At 38.7% G+C, this 13104-nt stretch overlaps 1 protein-coding gene across 5 annotated transcripts in view; it reads right to left on the reverse strand.

The window, feature by feature from the left end:
* The window catches only part of cacna1bb (calcium channel, voltage-dependent, N type, alpha 1B subunit, b), a 221529-nt gene that overhangs the window by 45372 nt on the left and 163053 nt on the right, over nt 1-13104 (reverse strand). For all 5 annotated transcript variants that reach the window (XM_082541616.1, XM_082541615.1, XM_082541614.1 and 2 more), the window contains 2 exons: nt 12400-12506; nt 1962-2058 (listed from right to left, as the gene is read on the reverse strand). In XM_082541616.1, coding sequence (XP_082397742.1) covers nt 1962-2058; nt 12400-12506 — 204 coding nt within the window. The remainder of the gene's footprint in view (nt 1-1961; nt 2059-12399; nt 12507-13104) is intronic.

A 13104-nucleotide genomic window follows, 5' to 3' on the forward strand; every position in this document is an offset into this window, starting at 1 on the left:
AATTGTAATCTAGACCAGCGGTCCCCAACCTTTTTTGCGCCACGGACCGGTTTATGCCCGACAATATTTTCATGGACCGGCCTTTAAGGTGTCGCGGATAAATACAACGAAAAAAAACTAGTACCGGTACCGAAAAAAAGAAAATTTATTCATAACACACGTGAAAAGACCAAGGAAAACCGAGTAAATGATAAAAACGATAACAAAATAACGCTGAAAACCGATAAAACCCTTGAAAACTATACATTTCACACCTGAGCCTCAACTCTCGCGGCCCGGTACCAAACGACTCACGGACCGGTACTGGTCTGAGGCCCGGGGGTTGGGGACCGCTGATCTAGAAGGGCCACTTTGCGGACACAGTCAGCCTTGTTCTAAACCCAGATATCTTTCCCATCTCCCACCTGCAAACAGCAGTCTGTGCCTGTCACTATCTCTGTCAGCTTGTGCTGGGATCTCTTTGAGAGATGAAGTGCTTTGTCGATCCATTCTGACATGTATGCAATGTAACCAGTGAATATCTGCTACTTGAGTGACTCCCATCGAGGCTGCTCTTAAACCAGAGTGAAGACAGAGGTACTTTAACCAGCCTGTCCTGTCAAACCACTCTCCCTAAGTATCCAAGAAGAGCTTTGGATGGGCGTCTGTCTGCCACCTTCGATCTGTCTCAATCATCTCACTTTTATTAGCCCAATCAGATCTCTCCTCTTTTGACATATACTTTTGTCCACACAGCAGAGGAAAGCTGTCATTTCTGTGTCTGAGACAACAATTGAGGAAAACAGGATTCTATACAGCATTGTGCTCCCAGTGTAATTCTTTATAATATATATCTTTATAATAGCTGCATCATGGTAATATATTATATAAATTCTAACTATTGATTTTAAAGATCTTCAAAACTCTCTGCAGTAATCAATTCTCCATAAGCTCAGTATAATTAGCACAACACCTCCAATAATGAGGACATGTAATCCTAGGAGTTTTTGTAAATCCACATAAAAAAACACCACCTTTTTTTCTTTAAATTAAGTGATTTTCTTTTTTCTTTTTTAGAAACACACAATTTAAACATATTTTAATGAAGATGGAAGACAAATAGAGAAGAACAGACTTCACTTCTGCGGTAACCCAGTTTCTGCAAACTCAATTTGAAATAATTGCCAATTCATCACAAACAAAAGAGGAATAGCTGCCAGCTCAAGGCTGACAGCTAAGTGAGCACCAAATAAGCCAAACTATTAACACTGCAAATGCAGCAATCACGCCCAAATGATTAAATATATTGCATAAGTCATAAAACATTGGCTAAACAATGAGAAATCATCAGTGTAATGTGTTACAGTGCATTAAGTATGTGTTTCATTGTTAATTGCCACAAAACTCCTTCGAGAACCAAGTACTCGCCTACTGTAGGCGTGTAAGACACAGAATATAAAATTCAGTATCTAAGCAAAAAATCAAGCAAAAATCAAACTTTTCATGTCTGATATGGTAGAGTAGGTTTCTGGAGACTTTGACTGCCTCTCGATTGTGTGCACGAATGTGTCAGGGGTGTATAAGTAGGAGGCATGAAGTGCTGAATAGAGCAAGCTGATCAACAGACAAACCAGGATTCAAATGTGTTAGTTGTGTTGTTCCACTGATTCTTGTAGACTTTCGATGTTCAGAACGGTTTAAACTGTGCGGTGGCAGGTCTATCTACAGTGTTGGGGAGTAACGGAATACATGTACCGCCGTTACGTATTTAAAATACAAAATATGAGTAACTGTATTCCGTTACAGTTACCGTTTAAAAAGGTGGTATTTAGAATACAGTTGCTTTGTTGAAATAAATGGATTACACGGTGGTATTTTCCTGTTTCATATTGTGGCGGATCGGGACTGTTTGGGTGCTCTGTGGGTTTTTGGTTTTTCTTACAGACTTACAGAACGATCTGTGACAGATTTGATTACCGTACCTTCAGTTTGGGCAGCCGTTTAATGGTCTTGAGTGGCCGCAGGACCCGGAGGACCCTCAGGGACTTGATAGTGTTGATGTCCTTGCCTTTTGTCCCTCTGTGCAGATTGAGAGTACAGTTAGTCTGGGTGATGTAGTGCAATGACCCTCTAAACCCTTTCAACTCAGGCTGCATTAACAAGAACTGACTGCACTTCACCAGGTTTATATTGTAGGATGCATATATTCTGTTAGTAGAACACATGCATGTGAGTGAGGTATGTTATTCTACAGAAACATGCTTCACCAGTCTTCTCTTCTTATCGAGATACTTTTGTAATTACTCCCTTTCTTTTCCTTTTTTCTGATCTTCCCTTTGGCTGCTTTGTTTTCTTTTTATTGTTTTTTTTTCTTTCATTCCTACAACTTCACGCATCTTTTAAGATGTGTGAATCTCATTATGTTCTCAAAGGAGCTTGCAAAGAAAAGCGTCTGGACTTTGACGCTTTTCTCAGTCATCCAGGTCACCTTTGACTACGGTGACCTGGATGACTGAGAACCTTTACAGACTCATTATGTTCTCTTTTCTGTTCCCACATCTTCCTTCCTAGTTTTCCTTCCTTTTTCCTTAGCTCCTTTCCTTCCTATCTATTTCTCTGCCTTTCTTCCTTATTTCAGAATCAGAATATTTTATTAATCCCGAAGGAAATTAGGGGTTACAGCAGGCAGCACGCTAATGGCGCATGCGCACTTACAAAGGAACCTTCTGACCAAACTTTACATAAACATCACATTGGGAAGACATGTTTCCTTTCTACCTTCCCCCTTCCTTCTTTCCTTCTTATCCTCCTGTCTTTTCATCATTCCTTCCTCTCCTTGTTTCTATATCTACTTCCTTTCTTCCTTTTATTTCATCCTTTTTGTCTTTTCATTGATGCTTCTTTCCCTTCCTACCTTTCTTCCCTTTCTCACTTATTCTTCTTCCTTGTTGTCTTTCCCTCCTCTCCCTTCTCTTAATGCCCTTCTTTCCTCCCAGTATAACTCCTTACTATGCCTCTTTTCTTCAAATCTTCTTTTCTACCTTCCTTGTCCTAACACCCCTCCTTCCTTGTTTCCCTGAAACCTGCTGCCCTTTCTTTCTTCCAAACCTCGTATCCTTCCTTTCATCGCTTTTTCTTTTCCTTCCTTCCTCCCCTTCTTCTCTCCCCCTTGTTGTAGTCCATCCCCAGCTTTCTTAATTCTTTCTTTTCCTTATTCTATCTTTCCATCTTTATTTTTTCCTTCCTTCTAACCTTATTTCCTTCTATTATCTTTTCCCATTGTCCTGATCTTGTTTCTAAAACCACTTCCTTTCTTTCCTGCCTTCCTTTCTTAATCCTTTTCCTTTTTCCTTCCTTATTGCCCTCCCTCCGCTTCTTCATTCCATCATTCAGTCATCCCTCCCCTCCACACCTTCCTGACATTCAATATTTTCTTTCTTTGAAGATTCTGACCTTCTTTTTTGTTTGTTTGTTACATGCTTCAGTGTATTTTCTGTTTATTTTTCTGTTTCCTGTTATAATGTATTTTCTTCCAAACCCCTTTTTAAGCCTCTTTTCATTTTCTTTCCCTTTGTTCTTGTTTTCTTTTCCTTTAATCTTTCCTTTGGTCTGTTTTTTCCATCTTCAAAATCCACAACAAAAGCTATTCACACAACAGTGAAATTACACCCTTTTCATTCCATACTTCAAGTTTTCATTGAAGGACTATGTCTGGTAGTGAATTGTTCCAGGTATTGCTTCCTTCGATGCTTCTTCCACAATACAAATTAGCATTGTTTCTGTTTAATAACACACAAAATCATACATTTTTACAGTAAATGCACAAAGAATCTGCCACAGGTGCAGGAGGCAGTTTCTTTGCAGGAACCACTGCTGTCACTGCAGACGTTGCACGTTTTGCTCACTATTTATGGGAAGTAAGTATGGGGGTTTAAAAACTAGCCATCATGATAATGACATACAGTCGAGCCATCATTCACAGAGTGACACTGGCCAAGGATAGTTTGAGTGTGAAGGATTTTTTATTAATTAGTGACACGCATTGTGGGTGTCAACTGTATATCCATCATGCATATCTCCTGTTCTACCACATCCCAAAGAAGCTCTACTGGATTGTAATCTGGTGGCTGTAGAGCAGCGGTCCCCAACCTTTTTTGCGGCACGGACCGGTTTATGCCCGACAATATTTTCACGGAGGTGTCGCGGATAAATACAACAAAATAAAACTAGTATTGGTACCGAAAAAAAGAATATTTATTCATAACACACGTGAAAAGACCCAGGAAAACCGAGTTAATGATAAAAACGATAACAAAATAACGCTGAAAACCGATAAAAACCCTGAAAACCATACATTTCACACCTGAGCCTCAACTCTCGCGGCCCGGTACCAAACGACTCACGGACCGGTACCGGTCTGAGGCCCGGGGGTTGGGGACCGCTGCTGTAGAGGACCACTTGAGTACAGTACAGTGTAATGTTCAAGAAACCAGTTGGAGATGATGTGAGTTTTGTGACATGGAGTGTTATCCTGTTGACCACTGTGTGTGCTCAAGAAGGCATGGACAATGTCAGCAAAATTACTCGGGTAGGCTGTGGTGTTTAATTGGTAAAGTGTAAAAAAAAAAAAGGTACCAAGAAGATATCCCCCCACACCGTTACACCACCAGCAGCCTAACGTTTGGATATATAGTCTCAGTTTCCTGAGACTATATTTACCGCGGTGCGTTCTTCTGCTCATGGAGCCCATGTACTTTAAGCATCAACTTGTTCTGCATTGCTTGGTTGTAACAACTGGATATTTGTGTTACTCTTTCTTTTCTATAACCTGGTAGCAGTGTGGCCATTCTCCCCTGACCTTTGACACCAATAAGGCATTTTTGCTCAGAAAACTACTGTTCACTGGAGATTTAATCTTTTCCAGAATATTCTCTGTAAACCCTGCCTGCATGGTAAAATCCCAGTAGATAAGCATTCATTATATCTGTTGATCAGTCACTTAAATCACATTTTCCCCCATTCTGATGCTTGGTTTGAAGTTTAGCAGGTTGTATCAATCATGTCTACACCCCTCAATGCACTGAGTCATTGCCATGTGATTGGCTGAATAGTTACTTATTTAGAAGTTGAACAGGTATACCTAACAAAGTGGCAGGTGAGTGCATTTTATATGAAGAGTTCTGTAAAGAACTCAAACTTTTGGTTTATTCCTGTCTGGAAAGTTTATTAGTTCGAGATACCCAACAGCATATCACAAGCTTTTAACATTAGCATACTAGCCTAAGATGTCCTCGACCTGCAATAGTAAAAGGCATATTTCCAAAAAATACACATTAAATTTAAAGCACAATCCTTCCCTCTTGTGTCTTCTTTTTGGGTCATTACCTGGAGGCTAGCCTCTTGGCACATTAGAATTAGTCTTGCAGCAAGAATAAAAATAAGATACAGGCAAACAAAAAGAAAATGTAGAAACAAAGCTACAAAGTTTTAACATACAGTAATGCCTTCTTCAATACCTTTTCCTGGCTCATAGTGTGCTTACCTATTTTTACCACCCTAACTGTGTCTAAACCTCTCAGCAACCCTAAAACCCAACCTTAAAAGACCTTTGGAGAAGTGAGGACAGGACAAAAAGTTCCTCTACAGATTGTTCTTGCTCTAATGCTCCCAAAGTGAAAATGGTCCTCATTAAGGTAGCTGGACAAGCACAGACACACTCGCACAGACCCAGGTCAGTATGTCAGCGCTTTACAGGGTCTCATTAAAAAGAAAGGATTGTTATTAGGTACTAGGGGACTCAGAGAAACCCACCAGAATAATGAACATGGCTATTTTTTTAATATGTGGTGACTGGCGAGGGAAGGACAGAACTCAAACCGGAGAGAAGCATGGTTCCAAAAAAATCTGGCCCCGGGGGCCTTTCAAATTCTCAATAAAAAAATCTAACAAAACGGCATGCGGCTCTCATGCTTGTATAACTTGGATACTCTGGCATGCAATTTGCGAAGTCAATGCCAGTCCTGCTTTTTAAGGACCTCAACACATTGAGATGGCAAGAACAGTCTCCCAATAGCTTTCAGAAGCGCACGGGCGGGGAGTTTGTTTTTCATGTCAATGCAGCACACATCAGCGGTGATTGCAACGTATTCAGCAGCCACACATGAGGTCATCTGGAGTAGCTTAACTTCTGTAGCCGCTGCTCGCTCATGAAAGAGAAGATTTCCTGTTCAGACTCGTAACATCTGACGTCTAAAGCTGCACCAGCAAAATCGGATGCGCAAAGCTCCTGCTCTCTGTTTCAAAATTTACAGAGGATTCAAAGTTCTTGAGGAATTTTGTATAATGTATGTTTGGCTTATTAATTTCCCATTTTAATGGTAATAGTGAAGGTTTTCTTTGACTATTAGCAAAAGCTGAAAATGCAGGTCAAAATCACATTTTAAAAAATATCTCCAACACAATCCGTATCATAGGTCAGCCTTTCTAGTGTTCATTTAGAGCCTCTAGTGCATAGCAGCAGCTGGTTTGCATATTTTCTCCATTTTCCTCTTTGATTTCTACTAATGGGAGTATTTTCAAATCTACAACATTGCAAGAGGACACTGTTAACACACTCTTCACCCAGTGTAGCCCGATCCGCTACTTCCATTTATTCAGAAACATTTTTAAAAGGTTAAAAATATGGCATACTCTAAAATTCTGTCTTTTTCAAAAACAAATATTAACAAAGCAAAAACTCTCTTTTAACAGAGAAAAACAGATGTCTATTGTGAGTTTCCTTACAAACACGACAGGCTGTGAGGAACAAATTAAAAAAATTTTTTAAGGTGAATTCATGAGAGAAGCTATAATCCTTTATTGGCTGCCCTCTAATTCCATAGGCATAAAGAAGAAGAGATGAAGGTGGAGGTTGGTAATCTCTTGGACATTTAACCAATTAAATTGACTTTAGTCATGATTAAAAGAGAAAACTGAGAGGATAGGTAAGGAGTTAAGCTTTGATACAACTGATAACCTGAGTTTCAGATTCCTGCAGCCCAAATCCCCGTCTGTGTGTTGATTAACTTCTGAAAGCTATGAGGGAGAGCTCCCAATGTTTCCTTTTTGTCTTGATGTCCCAATACTGGGACAGGAGAAAAGGTTTATAAAAGGGAGGGAAAGCGAGGAGGGAAGGGAGTCACATCCCAAGCACTTTGGGATGAAGGGCGACAACGTAAACCTCGAAGGCTGCTAAGAGGAATGTTCTGTGTTTCACAGGAGGAGGGCAAAAGGGTACGAGGGGTTAAAAACAAAAAAAGTAGATACTGACAATTCCCACCTGGCCACGCTTTGTTGCGATCTGATGGGGAAAAGAAATGATAAGCATATGCACGCAGACAATACACAAAGACAGACAGCAGCATGTAAAGCAAGACAGAGCAAAATAAACACTTTACACAGATATCACCCAGGCGTGAAGATATAGTGACAATTTTGGTGGTTCAAACTTCAAAACACATCAAAAGAAAGCAAAGATAAGAGACAAAAAAGTGACTTTTAAGTAAATTTAAAGTAAACACCCTTTTAAAGCAAGATAAGCTGGATAAAATATTTGGAAGAAATAGTGTTTGTGGATACTGAATATGAGGGAAAATCAAACTGATGACATGAAGATGATTATAATGTCATGACTGACTACATATACTCTGGAGTTAAGAAATGTGGTCCTACAGTAATTCTGTTACATTGCAGTGTTTTAGTATGCTGAAGATCATGGGTATGGAGCCAAGACACCAATGCAGCTATACTCTGATCATGTGGTGCATTACTACTGCTGCGGAAAATATTTTAGAAAATTAGTAGAAAATGCAACATAATAATAAAGGTAATAATGTTACAGAGTGTTATACTGGTATTTGCATTTAACCATTTCTGAAGCAAATTAAAAACATTTTGTAAATATGTGTCTTTGAGTTTTACATTTTCTGTGAATACAATTGTTTGACAGTTTTATCATTTTTAAGCTGTGGCTGATTAGTGGCTACATGTTAGCTTGCTCTCCACAAATTGTATATAAAAGACGCATGTAGCAACAGTACCATCACCCATTAGTTTGTGGACTACTGTTTTGAAGCCTCAAGCAGAGCGGTTTTGCTGTAGCCATCTCGCTTGAAAGTGATAATCAAGCTGTGGACCTGTCTGAGAGCTGAGCATCTCTCGCTCAAAAACTAGTAATTATTCAATTACTAAAGCTTTATTGTCCTTTTTACTAATAGTGAGTGCCATAATTTTCAAACTTAGCATCATACAGTATTAAATAAGACTAAAAACAAGCAATCCGGTCGTTAAGTCTGACGTCACTAGCCGTGTCTGGGCCTAAACTCCGCTGCAGGTCAAACGATCACTATGGCATTACTGAGAGTTGAAAAACTGTCTAAAGTCTTTCATCTTTAATAAAATGATCAGCGTTCTGCTCTACCAGGTGTAACAATTGAGTTTAACATCCAGGCATCCATGAAAACGGAATTTATGACATTTAACGGAGTTAGAAGTTAGCAGGGAGTTAGCTCGCTAGCTTCTATCTAAATACAATATAGCATGTCCTGACTGCGGGGTTTTGGAAACAAATTAAAACATACAGCTCTGTTATCACTTCCAGCATAAATGAAGACAGAAAACTAAACAGCAGTGACATTTGTAGGGTTACTGAAGTTTGGCTAGGTGGTATATAATGATGTGCTACGTGACCACTAGCGACACAGCTATGTTAGCATAATATAAACAGCTAACTTTTTTTCCACTCGATAAAAGTTAACATGAGTGTTCTCGGTGGTCAGGAACAAATGTAATCGCATGAAGGATGCTGTAAAAAGACCAAACTTCAGCCAGGAGAACAACTGAGATAATCCATCCACAATACGAGGTTAGTCATTCATATACTGCTGCATGGGCTGGGCTGTAGTTACATCCTAAGGTTTTAAAAACTGAGCTTAAATAAATGATTAGCGGTTTTTAAATAAATTTTGACCTTTCAGTTGAAACACAATATTAATATATAAAATCCTTTTATATCTAGACATTAATCCTAAAGTAAGCGCCTTCAAAAACACAAAGCAGTAACTGTGTTGGATGTTTCAAAACAGACAGTTTGGGTAACAGGTTTACAACTTGCCTTCCTTTTCCTGTGTTTAGATTAAGTATGAAAATAAGATCTAAATAAAAATAAAATGTAGGTTGTCAGGTATCACATCTATCCATTAGACCTGGTGCTGTGAATGGAGCCTCTTACATGGTTGATTGGTGTGAATGAGAGTTGATTACAGAGCTGACGGGAGAAACAAAATGCCAGACAGCAAGTGAAAGCTGAATGGAGGGATGAAGGGGTTCAATTTGATAACTCCTGAATATCATTAACTGTGCATTATTGGTAAGAAAATCCTTCATCTATTATTCACTCTGTTTAATAGTTTTTATTTAGCTCTTTTATTTATTTGCGTCGTTATTATAAGCAGCATCATTCAGTTTCTTTGTGTTCATAATGACCTGAATCACCCTATGAAAGCTCAAACGTCTGATATGTTTTTGAAGCAGTGTTTTGTTCAATCTCAGCACTGGTCCACTGTGCACTGTGTACATTGTAGCTTCTAACACACATAAAATATGTCCAATAAATGGAAAACGGGTAATTGCTCTTATGTAACCCGAATACAGATGTAACACAACATAGTTACATAACACAAACAGAGGAAATGCAATGTCTTTAATCGTGACTGTGGTGGCGATGATAAAAATAGAAAGTAACAAAATATGACATTTGTGCAAAACATTTAGCTGTGAGAAGACAAAAAACAACACCTTGCTGAAAATACCACGAGCTAAGGTGGAGAAAAAGTGATTCAAACGGGCAGATATGCACATGAATAAACAGACAGACTGACAGAAAGAGCAGGCATTACCCCATAAGGCTCCTGAAAGCAATCCAAGCCAGAAAACAAAGAAGAAAGAGAAAAAGTGACAGAGAGAATACAGAGAAAGAGTCAGCAACAGATAAAAGACAGAGACAAGCATCAACCTAGTGCTGGCAAAAGACAAAAAAAGGGAAAAAGAGAAATCAGAGACAGAAAGCGTTACAAAGAAAAACACACGTGACAAGCAACTGTGGAGAGTTTCAGTCAGTGTGTGAAATAGTGGCAAAAAACCCCTGAAAACATTGTTCAAAACGAAATGTGTGATCACCAGCTTTCTCAAGAGACCCGGAACTCCTCTGGCTGTGGAAAACATTTATTTACATGATTTCCAAACCAGTTGTATACTGAGATATACTGAAATACAGGTAACAAGAATAAGTCTACTGATACCAGTAAGAATGCTCACCAATAAGGAGTCAAATCCACTCAGATTACAGTGCAAGTGGGGATTTAATTTTGACTTACACCACAGTATCTAAGGGCAGGTTATACAATAAAAAAAAATGCAATGAAAAAAATCTGGCGCCTTTCCAGAGTTTCTTCTTTTACCTAAATTTTTGTATTAAATAAAAATAACCCAAGTAAATGCAAAATTTAGTTTTTATATTTCTATTATTTCATTGATTAAGGGAGGGAAAGCTATGCAAACCTAACTGGCTCTATGTGAAAAAAAGTGTCCCACTTGCTAAATCATGAATCTTTCTGTGATTAACCACATCACATCGTGGCACAGCTGAAAGAAACAGCTGAGAAACAAAGTCTATATCTATAACTCTGGAATGGGTCACAAAGCCATTTCTAAGGCTTTAGAGCTCCAGCGAATCACGCTGAAACCCATTATCCACAAATGGAGAAAACTTATAACAGTGCTGAACCTTCAGGAGTGACCAGCCTATCAAAAGTACTTCAAGAGTGCATTGATGACTTATCAAGGAGGCCACAAAACAACCCAGAACAATATCTAAAGAACCGCAGGACTCGCGTCAGTTAAGGTCAGAGTTCATAATTTAAAAATAAGATAGATACTGGGAAAAACCCATGGGAGTGTTCAAGGAGAAAACCACTGCTAGCCAACAAGAACACAAAAGCTCATTTCACATTTGACAGAAAACATCTTGATGGTGTCCAAGACTTTTGACAAAATATTCTGTGGACTGACGAGACAAGCGTTGTAACTCAAGTTAACTTGGGATATTCAGTGAGTCCACATCTGAACGGCTCAAAAAAAATCCAGACAAGAAAAGGAGGTTTTGGAGTGGACTAATCAAAGTCTGGACTTCAATCAAATTGTTGTGCTTTGGCATGACATTAAACAGGCCGTTTATGCTCGAAAACCCTCCAAAGTGGCTGAATCAAAACAATTCAGCAAAGAAGAGTGAGCCAAAATTCCTCCACAGCAAATGAAAAACTCATTGCCACATAAACACTTGATTTCAGGTTACTTTTTCACATGGGGCCAGGTAGGTTTGGATAACTTTCCCATTCATAAATGAAATCATCTGAAAAAACAGAAAAATGAATTTTGTAATTACGTGGGGTTATTCGCAATTAAAATTTATTTGATTATCTGAAACATGTACAAATGTGCAAAAATTTGGAAATCAGGAAGGGGGCAAATACTTTCTCACAACACTGTAAACAGTGTGGTTCTTATAACCATGCCATTGACTGTATATAAAAAATGGACAAAACATGGCCACCATGTTATCACCTAATGGTTTACGCCATTGTTTTGAAGCCTAAACATGAGCATTCTAGTGAATTGTCTATGACAAGATGGTAATGGCCTTCTTTATCATCAATCCGACCATATATTTAAAATAAATACCTGACAATATTAAATAAGACGTAAAACTAGCAAATGACATAAACATTTTACAGAATGTATAGAAAAGATGTGTGTAAACATTGTTACCTTCCCTAAACTCATTCATATATAACTCATGCACAATGTAAATAAGTTGATGCAGTGTTTTATATACAGTCTATGATCCATACTATGTTCGAACTTCTACTCCACTAAGAAGAAAACGAATATTCAAAAAGCAGATTCTGTATAAGGCATTAAATCCAAAGTACCAACTAGATGGCAGCTAGAGCCTGACAGTCATGGGAAAATCCTGTCCTTCTGTCTCCACCTGAGCCTTAAACCTATCAGCCAAATTGTGCATGACCTATTAGCCAACTAGCAGGGAGGGGCTGTGAAGACTTTATGTAACATAATCATGGCAGCAAAATAACCGCTGGGCAACACAAAAGTCTTGGAATTCATGGGAAAACAATAAGACGAGCACATTAAAATTCATAATGCTCGTCCACTGGATAGTTGAGAGGAGGCAACAAAACAAACCATTTGGCGTTTTAATGATGATGGTTTCCACATCTTGTTATGTGGTTGGTGTACATTATATTCAAGCACCGCTGGGATGATAAAATAATGAACAGAAAAAAATTCAAGGGAAAGTTGACTCACGAGCAGGCAAAGGCCACCAGAGCTCCGCTGACCACGATGAAGTCCAGAATATTCCACAGGTCACGGAAATAAGAGCCAGGGTGGAGAAGCAGTCCCAGGTCAATCATCTGGAGTCGCAGAGAGTGATGGAATTACAGAATTAAATTAGACACATTGGGATGGAGTGTTATCTCCACGTAAAACCACAAAGCCAATTAGTGATGTCAGTGACATGCTATCCACAGTTTGCTGGCCTTTTCATTAAAGCTCAGATGTGGTTATAAGCAGGTCAAAAGCATAAAGTAAAAATAAATCTAACAAGCTAAATTTGGTTAAAAATGACGAAAGCTCATTATGAAACAAATCCTTATTAGATAAAAAAAAAAACCCAAACTGAAACAGATTTATATGTATCTTATACTATATAAGTAAACAGTGCATATATCCAGAAAAGGACAGAATCTTCAAGCCGACAGAAAATAATGTCTGTCATGAAACTATTCCTGCTGCTTCCTAATTGGACTAATTATTATGGAGAAGTCTGTGAGCCAGTTTACATTATTAAGTGATGCAAAACCCAAATATTCTTCCTTGTAGCGGGGTGTCTGGCTTCTGTTTTAGGTTCAAATCTCCAGGACTCTGACTTGGATTATTTTGGTTCTTGCAGCAGCTTAAAAAATACCACTATCAAAGTAGAGAAAGACATGCTACACGTAAAAGAACAGT

The sequence above is a fragment of the Aulonocara stuartgranti genome, assembly GCF_965226115.1.
Source record: "Aulonocara stuartgranti genome assembly, chromosome: 7".
NCBI lineage: Eukaryota > Metazoa > Chordata > Actinopteri > Cichliformes > Cichlidae > Aulonocara > Aulonocara stuartgranti.